The 15,184-nt window shown below is 58.6% G+C and overlaps 1 protein-coding gene across 2 annotated transcripts in view; it reads right to left on the bottom strand.

Annotated features, from left to right (window-relative positions):
- Positions 1–8,528: 8,528 nt before the first annotated feature.
- GSG1L (GSG1 like) overlaps positions 8,529–15,184 on the bottom strand; it is a 206,487-nt gene continuing 199,831 nt past the window's right edge. For both annotated transcript variants that reach the window (XM_023246296.2, XM_023246297.2), the window contains one exon: positions 8,529–9,087. In XM_023246296.2, coding sequence (XP_023102064.2) covers positions 8,880–9,087 — 208 coding nt within the window. In that variant the 3' untranslated portion in view covers positions 8,529–8,879. The remainder of the gene's footprint in view (positions 9,088–15,184) is intronic.

The following is a 15,184-nucleotide window of genomic DNA, read 5'->3' as shown; positions in this document are numbered from 1 at the left end:
TCTGGTCTGACGTGCTGGGTTTGGGGTCAGACGGAGGGAGCCTGTGCCGCCTCCAGGAACTGAGGCTGGCTGAGTGGCACGGGGCAAGTCCCCTCTCTGAGCCCCGCCCCCCCCCCGTCTCCACCTGCAAATGGGGGCATGATCCTGGGTAGACGATAGAAGCCCACACGTATGTAGTGGTTGTTTTGTGTCCGGCGCTCATTTAATCCACATAACAACCCCACGGGGTAGGCGCTATGATGATTCTCCTTTTACAGATGAGAGAACTGAGGCACAGAGCGGTTGAGCGGCTTGCCCGAGATCCACAGCTTTGGAAGCCATCAGCGCGCAAATCCTGGGACAGCCCCAGGAGAGCTGAGGTGGCCCTGCAGTTTCCCCGAGGCTTATGTGGAGCCTTGAAGCCAAGCCCCCCCCCCCCAACGCCAGACTCCTGGGCCGCCTCCTGTGGTCTCCGGCTCCCCTGCTTCCCTCAGAGGTGAGCCTTGGTTGGCGGCTCTTGGCATCTGGAGAGAGCCGCCCTCCGGGGGGAAGAAGGCTCATTTGGGGGCCGGGTGTCTGGGCTACAGCTCAGGGGCCAGGGAGCGCATTGGTGCCGAGCAGGGGGCCCCTCGGAAACCCCACCCCCTCCCCTGACCAGCCCCCCCCCCCCACCACATGCCTCTGAGCTCCTGCCCAGACAGAGGGGCCCTGCCCTGCCCAGCCACCCGGTGTTGGAGAGCCTCCCCCTACTGGAGGGCACGCAAGCCCTTCCGGCACTCCTGTGGGGTGGGAGGCCCGGGGGCCCTGCTCTGATGACATCGGGGAGCAAAGCTGGCCCAGGAGGGTCCCCTTAACCGGGCAGCGCAGGCCCCGACTAGGGGGTGATCGCGTCTCAGCTCCAATGGTCCGGAGATGCCTTCAAGGACTTTACGAGAAGCCAGAAATCCAGGTGTTTTTATTTTTTTTTAATGCGAAAATCCAACTTTTAAATGTCGGCTCAGCTTCACCAAGCACACGCCAAGCGAGCCGAACGGGTTACAAGCCTTGTGTAGCCCACCCTCCACCCCAGCCCCCTCCCTGCCTCAGCATGAAGGCCAGCGCCCCCTCCCTTCCGGGGCCCCCTGAAAGCCACAGTCCCCCCTCCAAGACCGTGGCTCCCCGAATGCCCCTCAGCTGGTTCCGCCCCGGGAGGTCCAAGGAGGGAGGGGATCATGCCCTCAGACCCCCCTGGGCACAGAGGCAGGGGTTGGCCCGGTGACCTGTGCGTGCTGGAGGTGACAGTCCCCCCTCCCCCCCCCCCCCCCCCCAGCATCCCCGGTGGGAGAACAGAGGCGAATCCTGGTCCCTGTTCAGCCCCGGGCATAAGTTTCCACAAAGCTATCCCTGTGGGCTCGGGGCCACGCCCGCACCCCGTCGTGGGTCACAGCTCTCGGCTGAGGCTGACAGGAGAGTTCCAGAAGCGCAGCAGGGGCTCCGGAGGAACCTCCCCGCAGGCCTCTGTCCTCCTGGGCACCTGCCTCCTCTGTCCAGCAGTGGGGAGGACCTGCTTCTGTTTGTTCATTTGTCTCCGATGGTTCCGACCCTGGACCCACGACCTCGGAAGGACCCACGTGGTCCCCAGGAGACCACCGGGGCTATTTCCGCAGTCAGGAGGCGGCCGCCCCCCGCCTGGGAGCGTTTGCCGCGACATCCTGGGTCCCTCTCCAAGCCTCACCTCCCACCCCACCTAGAGTCCCTTTCTGAGGCCCCGGACCCACTTGGCCTCTGAGCGAAACAGCGGAACACGGTCTGGCGGCTCAGCCCGCCCGGGTCCGGTGGCTGTGCGGGGTCTGGGCCCCATTACTCACGGCCACTGGAGCCCGGGCACAGGCTCTCCGGGACACCACACCCCCACAGCCCCTCCGTGTCAGGCCCTGCCTGCTTCCCTCACCACCGCAGCCCTGCAAGGCGCCAGAGCTTGAGCGGGTGATGGTGCCATGGGCCCGGGGGGGGGGGAGGGGGGGGGAGCCGGGCCGCCTGGCCATCCAGAGGGTTCTCCTGGGGCCACTCAACTCAAGCCTCTGGGGTCCGGTCAGTAACAGGCCCAGGCCCAGGGCCGGAAGAGGCAGACGTGGCCTCCGTCCAACGGGTCACGTGTCCCCGTGTGCCGTGGGGCTCACCGCGGGCGCATCCCTGGACCTCCGTGTGATGCGAGGCGTTCGTGACACCACCGCCAGGCCCCCAGCCTCCGGGAAACTGCTCCGCTCACAGCCGCTGCCGGAGGCCGACCTCTGGCAGTCACCTTTCGCGACAGCACCACAAAAATACCAACTTCACCCCCCGCACCTCCGGCCTCCCTCGGCTTCCCTTCCCAGACAGCAGGGGGCCGGCAGTGCCTGTGTGGGGAGCTCTGGGCACCTTAGAGCACCTCCCGGAGGGCAGACACACCGGCCAAGTCCCACGACTAAGCCCATTTGCCGGCTGTGCAAACTGAGGCTCTCCTAATGAAATCGTGTCATTGGGGCTCAGGACTTCAAGGCCGCCCAGCACGGGGCCCGGGCTCCTCACCAGAGTCACTCAGCGCCACCTTCCACCTGACCTTCCAGACCTTCGGGACGATCTCCCGGCCTCAGCTGGTTGGCCCACGAGGGGCAATGGCCTTAGAGCAGAGGCGGATGTTTTAGCCCATCTCCTCCTCCCCTCCTCCCCCTCCTCCTCCCCCTCCTCCTCCTCCCCCTCCTCTTCCACCTCCTCCCCCTCCCCGCCGCCTCCTCCTTCCCCTCCTCCTCCCCCTCCCCCTCCTCCCCTCCCCCTCCCCCTTCTCCCTTCCCTCTCCTCCCCCTTCCCCTGTCCCTCCTCCCCTCTCCCTCCCCCCCCACCTCCCCTTCCCCTCCTCCCCCTCCTCCTCCTCCCCCTCCTCTTCCACCTCCTCCCCCTCCCCGCCGCCTCCTCCTTCCCCTCCTCCTCCCCCTCCCCCTCCTCCCCTCCCCCTCCCCCTTCTCCCTTCCCTCTCCTCCCCCTTCCCCTGTCCCTCCTCCCCTCTCCCTCCCCCCTCCCCCCCCCCCCTCCCCTCCCCCTCCTCCCCCTCCTCCTCTGCCAGCTCCTGCCCCTGCTCTGTTCATTCTCTCCACCCCCGGCCTCCTCTCCCCAACCCTCCCTGCCTGCACCCCCCCCCATGCCACCCACACTCAGCCTGGAGGTTTCCAGGGGGATCAGGAGGGTCCGAGGACGGGGGCTTGGGGTGATGGCACTTCTCCCGCACCAGACCCCCTTCCTAACCCGTCCCGGTGGCCGCCCACTCCCCTGCCAGGCCTCTGGCATCAGCCCAGCCACCGGCCTCCCTTAAGGCAGAGGCTCAGACGGTGTCGGTCCACGACGAAATGTGGCCCCAAAAGCAATTACCCGGCTATGGCGGGCGGGGCTGTGTGGGGACAGGGCAGAGGTCCCGCGCCGGGATTTCCTGTCTGTCCATGCAGTAAATCCCCGCACGGCGGAGATTGGTTTTTCCTCATGACTGATGGTCCCCGGCCGGGCTGAGTTTGTCCTCAATCCTGCGGCGAGATCGTTCACCGGTGCGGCGGAGCGATTTGTTCACTGCCCACAGCCCTTGAGCGACGGGTGAGCGGAGCTAAGCTCCAGCCCCGCCCCGCCCCCCAAGCGTGTGCCTCGGGCCGCGTCTCCGGTGGTTTGGGGTCACGGATTTTTCTAATTCAGCCACTCAGAGGACACCTGTTCCTGAGTCCCGCCGCTGCCCCGTGGGGCCTACAGTGTCCCTGCCTGCACGGCGTCAAAGCCCAAACAGGAGCTGCAGAGAAAAGCCAGCCCAGCCCAGGCGCCCCTCGGGCCCTCACCCGTCCCCAGGCCACACTATGGCTACTTACCTCGTCCCCGGTGCCACCGCAGCCTAAACCCCATCTCCCACCAGGCCCTGCTGCAGTCCCCTCTCTGGTCACCCTGCCCCCGCCTTGCACCCCACCTCCCAGGCCTTCCCCACGCGCAACCAGGAGGAACTTGCCCAGATGCAGAGCTGACCGCATCCTCCTCTGAAAAGCCTCCTGCCAGTGGCTCCCTGTGGCCTTCCAGGTGAAGGGCGCACTTTGTGCCATAACCCACACGCCTCGAAGGCTCTGACCCCCGACGACCAACTGCTCCGCAGCAGACCTCGTGCCCTCAGCCTGAGCTGCAAGCGCTGTGTCCTGTCACAGCGCCGCACCCAGCATTCCTCTCAACCCCAGGGCCTTTGCACAGGCTCTGGCTTCTGCCCAAACTCCCTGGCGGCTTCCTTCCGTCCCTGCTGCAATGGCCCTTCCTGAGAGGCCCACCCTCAGGGCTCCAGCATAAACCAGGCCTCCCCTGGGGGTGCTTCCATAGCATTTCCCCCACTCGGAGGCGATACTTTTGTTGCTAGAATTATTTGAGTGGTCTCTGTCTCCTCACTGGAATAGAAACTCCGCGAGGGTGAACATCAGGTCCTCCTGACTCACCGCGGCAGCTCCAGGGCGCCGTCATGCCTGGCGCATAGAAGCCGTTCAGCCGGTAGTTCCCAGATGAAGGGGGCCCACCGCAGGTCGGGGGTGGTCATGGGATATGAACCGACTCCACAGCCTCTGGTACTTTCCTCTGTCGCCACCTCCTCCAAGGGGATGAGCCTCCCCAGCATGACTTGTCCTCGGGCCTGGCACCGGGCACGTGCGGACACAGGGACGGGGCCAGACGCGTCCAGGCCCAGCGCACGCCTCGGGGCCGGCGGGCACACGCACGTACGGATGGGTGCCGAGCCGACCCCCTTGTACGGGTGCGCGTACAAAGCGCTGACTCAAGCTTGTACGATGCTGGTGTGTGCACGTGAGCCCAGGGGGTGTGGACCCAGCGACGCAGGGCGCAGGCATCCAGGGCAGACGGCTACGTGCTCATCCGGGCACTTCCCGCCTTCAAACCACCCCCCCGGTCCTCCCTCCCCGCCCCCCCCCCCCAGGTTCAGGCAGACGGTGGCATTTGCCCCCTGTGTGAACACAACCCTCCCAGTAACTCTGGGTAGGGACCCACTGGGACCACGCATCCGGCCCGCCTGCAAATGCTTCCTTTTATCTCACCAGCAGCCTTCCTGCTGCAGGCTCCACGGGCCTGAAAGACAGCTGTTCTCCCCTCCTGCCCAACAGGTGCCCAGACAGAGAGGAGGACTTGAAGCCAGAGTGGCCCCGTGAGCCTCCTGGCCCGTGCAGGGGGTAAGAAAGGCCTTGGCTTGAGCCGCCCGCACACCATAATCACAAACTACTTGCACGATTATTTATTGAATATTTTTCTTCAAGCCAGCTCTGTCTTTTTTACTTAAATGCCTATTTTTGGTTTCATCCTAAGCAACAGCGTCTGTGAGATCGTGACACCGATGTGCCCGTTACACGTTTTTTCCTAATACACATGTACATGAACACAACTATTAAAATAGGTTGAAATTTTGCCTACGTGTCAATTCAGATCATCTCCTGGACGTCTGTGGTCCAGCCGCCAAGGACAGAAGGACCTCGGGTGAGAAGGAAGGACCCCAAGATGCCGGGTGCCCTGGGGGCCCAGCCCCACGTCTACAAGTGGTGTCTCCTTGCCCAGAGGCCAAAGCCCCAACTCCTTGCCCTGACGTTCAAGACCTTTGTAAGGGGACCCAATGTCCCACCCAGAGCCATTTCCCTGAGAGCCCCACACAGTAGGTCTGCAATATTTGCCAAATGAATGGAAAATGGATTAATGAATGGCCCGCGTGATTAGTCAACGCATGCATAATGAATGAGCACACACCTCCGCGCGGGTGTCTGCTGGGATCTGAGACTCAACTGAACCCGCGCCTGACCCAAGCCCCAAATCTGAGAGTCTTTGCCAACTTTCCCTTCCTCCCACAGCAGTCTGTTGATTTCTGCCCCCTGACTAGCTCCTGAATCCGCCCTCATGGTCCCATCCCTTGGGGCCACCGTGCAAGCCAGACCACCCTCTTCCCTCCCCTCGAACATCGTAGGATAAGGGGGGGGGGTGCGGTGCTCAGGAAGCACCAAGCTTCCTAAGGAGGCTCCGTGTCCTTCTGCCTGGCTCCCCCGTCCTCCTCACACCCCGTGGCTCTCCCTTCTCTCCACACCTGCCGTCTAGACTGTTGTAAAGTTCCTAGAACATTCCAGCTTTCTTCCTCTCCATGGAATGGATGTCTTGCCTACCTGACATCTAGGCAACCTTCTTTTTCCCAACGGAGCCCTCCTGACCACCATCTCCTCCTCCCTCCCCTAGCAGGTGCTGCCTTTGGCACCCCCCCCCCCCAGCCCCTAACTTTCCCTCATCGAGAAAAGAGCAAACACTAACAAAGCACTCACCATGTGCCTGGCTCTGTTCTAAGTGCTTCACGTGCATTAACTCACTTAACCCTCATGACAGCTGTAAGAGGTAGGTATGATGATTATCCCCATGTGCCCATGGGGAGGAGGCACAGAGAGGTTAGGTCACTTGCTTAAGGTCTCACGTGGAGGAGCTGGAATCTAAACCCAGGCTGCCTCGGGGCGCCGGGGGGCTCAGTCGGTTAAGTGTCCGACTTCCGCCTAGGTCACGATCTCGCCGTGATGAGTTCGAGCCCCGCATCAGGCCCTGTGCTGACAGCTCAGAGCCCGGAGCCTGTTTCAGATTCTGTCTCCCTCTCTCTCTGCCCCTTCCCCACTCTCACTCTGTCTCTCTCTCAAAAATAAATAAACATTAAAAAAAATTGTTGGGGCGCCTGGGCGGCTCAGTTGGTTAAGCGGGCCGACTTCGGCTCGAGTCGTGATCTCGCAGTCCATGAGTTCGAGCCCCGCGTTGGGCTCTGTGCTGACAGCTCAGAGCCTGGAGTCTGTTTCAGATTCTGTGTCTCCCTCTCTCTGATCCTCCCCTGTTCATGGTCTGTCTCTCCCTGTTTCAAAAATAAATAAAAAGTTAAAAAAAATTAAAAATAAATAAATAAATAAATTGTTTTTAACCCAGGCTGCCTGGCCCTGGAGTCGGGCACCACAACACCACCGTATAATAACCATCTGTCTGGTTATCTGTCATGCCCACCCGTGAGGACAGACACCCTGTCTGGATGGCTCAATATCCTATCTCAAGTGCCTCCTGCAGTCCTTGACACATCGTAGGGGCACAATGAGCTATATCATTGGATAGATGGATACACGGCTGATTAAATAATGAGGGTGGGTCCTACCTGAAAGGAAGATGGATGAACGTCTGATACAGGAAGGATGACAACTGGTAGATGGATGATGGATGCATGGCTGGAAGGATGGATGGATGGATGGATGGATGGATGGAAGGAAGGATGGATGGATGGAAGGAAGGATGGATGGATGGAAGGATGGATGGATGGATGGAAGGATGGATGGATGGATGGAAGGATGGATGATGGATGGATGGATGGAAGGAAGGAAGGAAGGATAGATGGATGGATGGATGGATGGATGGAAGGATGGATGGAAGGATGGATGGATGGAAGGATGGATGGAAGGATGGATGATGGATGGATGGATGGAAGGAAGGAAGGAAGGATAGATGGATGGATGGATGGATGGATGGAAGGATGGAAGGATGGATGGAAGGATGGATGATGGATGGATGGATGGAAGGAAGGAAGGATAGATGGATGGATGGATGGATGGATGGATGGAAGGAAGGATGGATGGATGGAAGGATAGATGGAAGGATGGATGATGGATGGATGGATGGATGGATGGATGGAAGGAAGAAAGGAAGGATAGATGGATGGATGGATGGAAGGATGGATGGAAGGATGGATGGAAGGATGGATGATGGATGGATGATGGATGGATGGAAGGAAGGAAGGGTGGATGGATGGATGGATGGATGGAAGGATGAATGGAAGGATGGATGATGGATGGATGGATGGATGGAAGGCAGGATGGACGGATGATGGATGGATGGAAGGAAGGATGGACAGATGACCGATGGATGGATGGATGATGGGTAAATGACGGATAATGGATGGATGATGAACGAATGATGGGTGGATGGAAGGGCAAAGAACATTCTCTACTTGGGGGAAAGCTCTAGAATTCCTTCTGGGAAGAGATGAGGCTCTGGTTCAGACCCCAATTCTGCCATTTGCTAGCTCTGTGATCTTGGGCAGGTTACTTCATCTCTGTGACTCTAAGTTCTCTCATCTTTACAATAGGCCTGTTTCCCCAGGCATCTGAGCCCTAGGACTTGATGTAAAGGTAGCTCCAGACACAGGGCAAAGGGTCCCCAGGGGGTCAGGGCAGCATAGGGCCCGGGCTTGAGGGCCCGTCTCCCAAATTTTCCACCTGCCTGACCCACCCCCACCTCGCCCACCCTCCGGAATCCAGGGCGGCCTGCCAGCTGGCTCCACCCCGACCCAACCCCCTAGACCCAGCTACATTCTGCTCTCCTTCCTTCCCAAACCTCAGTGTCTGGCCCTGACCCCAGCACACTCAGGCCGTCTCACCTTCAGGTTCCTTGAGGACCCGACAGGGTGGGGCCACGGGGGGCAGCCACAGCCCAAAGAGCAACTGGCCTCCACACACAGCAAGACGACAGGTTCAACAAGCATTTATTGTGGCCCTGCCATGTGCCTGCTGTGTGACCCCCTCCCCCCCTGCGGAGCCAGCGCCGGGAGGCCCCACCCACTCCCTGCCTCGCGACCGCAGGGCCCCTCCTGAACTTCCTGGCCGGCCCTCAGTGGCCGATGACCTTGCCTCTCCTGGCGTCCCAGCTGCACCAAACAGGGCGCCGCATGTGACGGCAGCAAGGGTCAGGAGCTGCTGTCCCAGAGTCGCGGTGCGCAGCCCTGCGCATTCCCTCGGGCCACCCCGGCTCCATTGCCAGGGCCCTGAGCCCCAGACAGCGGTGGGAAGGGCAGGCCTGCGTCTCCCACACAGGCTGGATCAGTTCACAGCACACGGGCCGGGTCTCCAGGGGCGCCAGACCGGTGGCCTTCTGGCAGGGGGCCGGTTCCGACGACCGCCTGAGGTCCGGGGGCCAGGCTGGGTCTCGGTCACACCCAGTGCCCCAGGACCCAGCACTGACGGTTCAGCTCCGGCATCTCGTGAGCGGAGCTCCGCGGCCAGGAATCTCCCATGTGTGGGTGGTGTCCTGCCAAGAGACGGGGCGGTCAGTGCCGTCGGCCGCCCCCCCCGCCACCCACACACCCGCTGCCCGCCGCCGGCACCCTCCTCTCACACTCTCCCCACCCGCAGCCCACCCGCCGTCCCACACCCACCCGCTCGTGCCCCTGCCACCTGTCAGCACGCCCGCACCGCCCATCACAGCGTCCTCCTCCCCCCTGCCCCCTCGACGCGCCCGGCGGCCCCGCTGCCCTCATCCCCATCCACCTGCAGCCCGCAACACCCGCACCCTCCGCCCCACCTGCTCGCGTGTCCACTTCCCAACCCGCCGCCGCGTCCGCTAACTCACCGCCGTGCACCCATCCGCCAATGTTCCATCCGCCTGCCCTGTCCGCGCCCCCCCCCCGCCCCGCCCCGCCGTCCCGCAACCACCTCGGCACGTACCCGTGTGCCCACCGCCCCGTCAAGCGTCCCTGAGCTACACGGTGTGGGAGGGCGAGAAGGAGAACAGTGTCCGTGACTCCTGCACCGAGGGGGAGGGCCCGGGGGCACCCAAAGTAACTGTGAGCAGCTTCCTGGGCCAAGGCAGCTGGCAGAGACCCCACCACGCCCCTTCCACCGCCCACTGCTCCCAGGGGCCCCGGGCCAGCGGAAGGCTGGCTGCTCTCGCCCCAACCCGACATGCTCGCTCCTGGGTTTCTCTGGGTTCTCAGACGCTCACCGCCTTCTAACACACCAGACCCACCTGCTAAAACGTCCCTATCCCTACTGTGCGTCCAACCCCCCAGGCCCGGCTCCCGTCTCCCCTCCTACAGGAGGGCCCTGCCATCTCTTTGCCGCCCCTGGGTGTTTCGCTCATCTCGGAGCACACACCCCAAGCGGCAGTCCCCAGCTCCGCCCCCCGTTAGGCGCCGAGCTAAGGAGAACGATGGCTTGACCCGTGGCAGATGTTCCGTGACGGATCAGAGCCGGAGGCGCCAGAGAGGGGAAAACAGAGGGAGGAGAGACGGGCCGGAGGACCGGAGAGAAAACCAACAGCGACCCGGCGTTCACGGTCTATACCCTACTTGATTCCAGCCTCACAAGCCTGTGAGGTAGCAACCCCATTTTACAGATGAGGGAACTGAGGCTCAGCGGGCACAAGCAGCGGTCTCGCGATTCACAGCTTATGGTAGAGCCGGACTCGATCAAACTTCCGCATTAAAGATGTTTGCTCCGTGTTCTGTTCCCCTCGGAGCAATCGTGGATGCTCAGACATTCCTGTCATCCTTCGGGGTCACATGGGCCCTTTGTAGCAAGCCCCCCCGGAGGTGGGAATTCCTGCTGAGGCCAAGCGCCTGCTTGCACACCTCTTAAGACAGGCAGCTCATTACTCCTCCTGCACCCCCAAAGCAGCTCTACTGGGACAGTCTTCCTCATGACAAAGGCCGGAAGGGAACAAGCAAAGGTGAGGACAGTTGTGCCCATTAGGGGGTGGGGGACGGTTGTGGGTTTTGTTCTGTGTTTTTGCCTTGACTTTTTGGTTTTTTCTTTTTTAATAAAAAAAAAATTTTTTTTAACGGTTATTTTTGAGACAGAGAGAGACAGAGCATGAACGGGGGAGGGTCAGAGAGAGAGGGAGACACAGAATCCGAAACGGGCTCCAGGCTCCGAGCCGTCAGCACAGAGCCCGATGTGGGGCTCGAACTCACAAACCGTGAGATCGTGACCTGAGCCGAAGTCGGATGCTTAACCGACTGAGCCACCCAGGCGCCCCTGACTTTTTGTTTTCCATATTTTTTAATGCTAGTGCTTTGCTAATTTTACCGTATTTTAAAAAGGGTACGAAATATTTGGCAAACATTCTGGAACCGTTTGGCCTCAGGAAAAACATTTGTTTTGGCCCCAGTCACCGAAATAGTTGCATTCTTTGGAAGCAAATGCTGCCAAGATTATAGGTGTTTGGATTTTTTAAAAAAAATCTAGAGGCAAATATTTGATGTGCAGAAAGATTTGATTGTTTTTCTAAATGAATATTTAAAAGTGATCGTGGCTGCTCTAACCGTTGCCAACAGGCAGAACCCCGGAGAATTTGTTGGAACAGAGAAGTGATCATGCATTCCGAAGGAAAAAGGAAGGCCATGATCCCTGCCCTTCCTTGAGTTAAAATCAGGCTCCTTGTCTCCTGGATCCAGAGGCCAAATCACTGAGGACTGGGGCCCTCCTTCCTCTTCGGCCTCCCGGGAGGGGGTTGGGGCCCAGAGTCATTTACAGTGGAGAGCAGGGATTCTGTCCTCCCCATGCCTGAGGAGGTCCCCCCACCGCCACTCCAGGCCACCATGACCTTCTCTTCCCTTCGCTCAGTCCCTTTACTTTTTGGCTAGTCATCAGCCAGTGTAGCCAAAAGAGCACCTTATGCTGTAGATTGGAGAATCCCACGTCAACATGTCAACGAGGCCCGATCAGATGACGTAAGTGGGTGAAGCAGCCAGAAGGGGCCATTCTTCAGCTCTGGCCAACTGTTGCCATGGAAAATGGGCCCTCAGATTTTCCAAAAAGTTTGGAGACATTGAAAATCAGAATTTCGTAATAAAATCTCCTGGCTTTAAATAATGACCATGGACGCTTTTAAAACCATCTGTGGGCCAAGTGGCATCTCTCAGGCTGGACTCGGTCCCCACGCACAGGAGGCCATTTCTGACCTCTGACTATTTCCCCGCCTGCATTTTCGTTCCAGGCTCTGTTCCGTGGCTTTACACATTCTGGTCCCTTGGCCCGGTGCCCTTCCCTGCTGTTCTCTGGCTATTGAGTGCCCCATTTGTCTTTCAAAGGCTCCCCCCCCCCCGCCCGGAAGAATTCCATGACCTTATAGACACAGGCCTCGCTCCCTCCTCTGTGTTCCCACAACACGGTGCAGATCTCTTCTCCCTGGGCTTGTCACTTCGTGTTCATGAGGGTCTCCCCGGCTAACCTGGGGACTCAGTGCAGGCGGGGACCGGGGCTGCTGTCATCCTGGAGCCTTTGGCCGCCAGCACCTGGCCAGGCACAGAGCTAGTCCTGAGCTGACTTTTTGTAACAAACGAAGAAACCATGCGGGACGAGGATGGAGCGATTCTTAAGCTTGGAGAAAGAGCTCTGCCTGCCGCTCCTATTCGGAGATGCTGTACGTTACGAGAGGCTCTTTGGTCAGTCTCTCCTTTTTTGGACCCAGGCTGAAGGGGAAAGACTATACTTGCAGTCTGGCAGTCAAAGGTTCAAATCAATGGGGCGCCTGGGTGGCTCAGTCGGTTGAGCATCTGACCCTTGATTTCAGCTCGGGTCACGATCTCACGGCTGTGAGATTCAGCTCCACGTCAGGCTCACATGAGCGTGGAGCCTGCTTAAGATTTTCTCTCTCCCCATCTCTCTGTCCCCCGCCCCCCCATGCGTATGCTTTCTTTCTCTCAAAATATTTTTTTTTTTTGTTCAAATCCAGGCTCCACTGCTTTCAAGCTGTGTCAGCTTTTTTTTTTTTTTCCAAGCTGTGTGACTTTTGACAAGTGCCTTCTCTCTGAGCCTGCAACGGATGTGGGTTACAAAGGGGTCAGCAGGCCCAGCGGGCCCCCTTGCTAGAAGTCCTTCATTATCTGACTTCAGACAGATGTGGAAATAGCAAAATACCAGCACTAGAGAGGATCTGGATTCAACCACCTCTGTTCACAGACGGGGAAGCCAAGGCTCCAGGGGGTGGTGGGGGGCAGGGGGAGGGGGGAAGAGATCTGTCCAAGGTGCCACTCAGAGGGTTGATAGCAGGTACTGTGTTTTAAATTCCCTTGGAAGCTCCCAGGCTTAGCAGAGTATTTGGCCCAGATGAACATGAACATATTTAATGTCCTGTCTCTTCGGTCCTAACTTCTCCATCATTCAGTGGAAAATCATTGTCACGAACTCCCTCAAGGCACCTAGATCCCAGGGGATCAGCTCTTAGCTCTGCTGAATTGTGTGCAGTCACATCCTCTGTTCTGGAACGGATTCATTGAGTTGGAAGGGCCCTTTAAAGCCAAGAATGCCGATGCCACCACACACGTGTCAAAAGGGAAAGGGGGGCACTTATAGGGGATGTAACTTGTCCAAGGTGCTCTGAAGCTGGTAGAGGAATCGATGACGGTGGGCACGTGGCTGGGATTGGCCTTTCTGACCCCACAGCAGCCCAGCCCAGAAGAAACAGACCAAGGCCAACACCCCCGCCCCGTCCCATCAATCCCCCCACATGCACTCTCCAAGGTGCTGAAAGCCTCTCTTCAAGACTCATGGCCCCACCCACAGCCTAACCTCGAACTCTTTCCTCTAGAAAGAGATGGGATTAGGGGAGTGATGAAGAAATGAATCAAGGTTGGCACTGAGGTGTCTGGCTTTGGGGGCCCTTCAGCTAGTGACACTATCATCCCTTTGCCGTTCCTAAAATGTCACCACCTTGGCGAGGGCACTATGACTGCCTCTCCAAGCCAACCCTGCTCCATAAATCTGTATCCTGAGGGCACTTCAGAGACTCTGGCATATTTGGTAATATCCATTTACTTGATTCCTCCCAGTTTCCCCTACGAGGCTCTATGTGACATGAGGACACAGACTAGCTCTGCTGTTCTTATTACTGTGTCCCCAGCACCTAGCCCAATTCCAGGGACGGGATTGATAATGCAGATCTGGGGAGAAGAGCAGGTGTGTGTGAGATCCATGTGGAGGGGAGGCTGGATTTTGTCTACCTTGGGGCAGCTTGTCTTAGGAGCCCAAATGGGGGCCTCCTCCTTCTCCTCGCTGGAGTCCATCTTCTTTTTTTATATATAAAGGTATTTTTTTCTTTGGGTATTTATTTATTTTGAGAGAGAGAGAGAGAGAGAGAGAGAGAGAGCATGTGCACAAGCAGGGGAGGAGCAGGGAGAGAGAGGGATAGAGACAATCCCAAGCAGGCTCTGTGCTGTCCGTGCAGAGCCTGATGCAGGGCTCAAACCCACGAACAGTGAGATCATGACCTGAGCTGCAATCAAGAGTTGGATGCTTAGCCAACTGAGCCACCCTACCCCTGGAGTCCATCTTCTGGGGACCCCATGTTTCTTGGGCCATAACATGCTCCTCATCTGTTTTCCACACTTGGGATCAGGTTGAGTCCACTTAACCTTCCACCTCTCCCAGGACCACTGATTTCTTCATTCTCTTATCAAACCTTTGTTGGGCACCTACTGTGTGTCAGCCTCCATGATGGGTGCTGGATCTGCACACCTGGGTGAGACATCTGCCAGTGCTAGTGAGGGAGACAGACACACACTGGAGGGCACACGTGTCCCCAGCTCTCCCAGTGTGGCAGGACCCATTCACTGTGCCTCATGTACACGGGCTCATTTAATCACCTGAAATATGAGTGACGTGCCATTACTATGCCCATTTCACAGATGAGGAAAGTGAGGCCCAGACAGGCTAAGTCCCAAAGTTGAGCCCAAAGTCTCACTGCTGGATTTCAACCCAGGCAGCCTCCAAAGGCCGAGCTTGTAACCACCATAAAACCCCACCTTATAGACATGAGCCTCAGGGCAGGAAAAATGCAGAGGTGAACATGACCACCTCTGGCAGGGGGTGAAGAGGGGCCTGGCTGCCATCCCCAGACCTTTGAACTAGACTTGGAAAGCAACGTGAAGCGCGCAACTCCACGGGTAGGGTTTGTTTTTCGCCAAGCAGAGGAAGGGAACAGGTCTTTTCAGGCAGAAGGAACAGAGTGTGAAATAGGTTCTTGGCAGGTAAATGAGGTTTTCAGGAGGTGTGAAAAGCCTAGCAATGTTGGTGGCGAGCAAGAAGGTCTGTGTGGCTGGAAAGCGGGGTGAACGCGGCTGGCGGGGTGAGGCGTGGAGGGCTGTGGTTGCCAGAGTCGCTGGGTGCCGGGGGGGTAAAAGGCACAGCAATGCCCCCTCAGGGGGACAGGGTTCATCTGCCCCTGGGGTTTGCACCTTATCACCAGACTTCCCTGATGTGGATTCCTCGGCCCTGCCCCAAACCAAGAAAGTGGAATCTCCAGGGATTTCTGTATTTTGACAAGAGCCCCCAGCGTTTCTTAGGACCAGGCGCCCCTGGAGGAACACTGCCCTGGGCAGAAACGGTCATGGACTAAGCTAAATCAT

This window comes from Felis catus, chromosome E3 (genome assembly GCF_018350175.1).
Source record: "Felis catus isolate Fca126 chromosome E3, F.catus_Fca126_mat1.0, whole genome shotgun sequence".
In the NCBI taxonomy this organism is placed as follows: domain Eukaryota; kingdom Metazoa; phylum Chordata; class Mammalia; order Carnivora; family Felidae; genus Felis; species Felis catus.
This window is presented reverse-complemented; position numbering and strand designations above follow the sequence as displayed.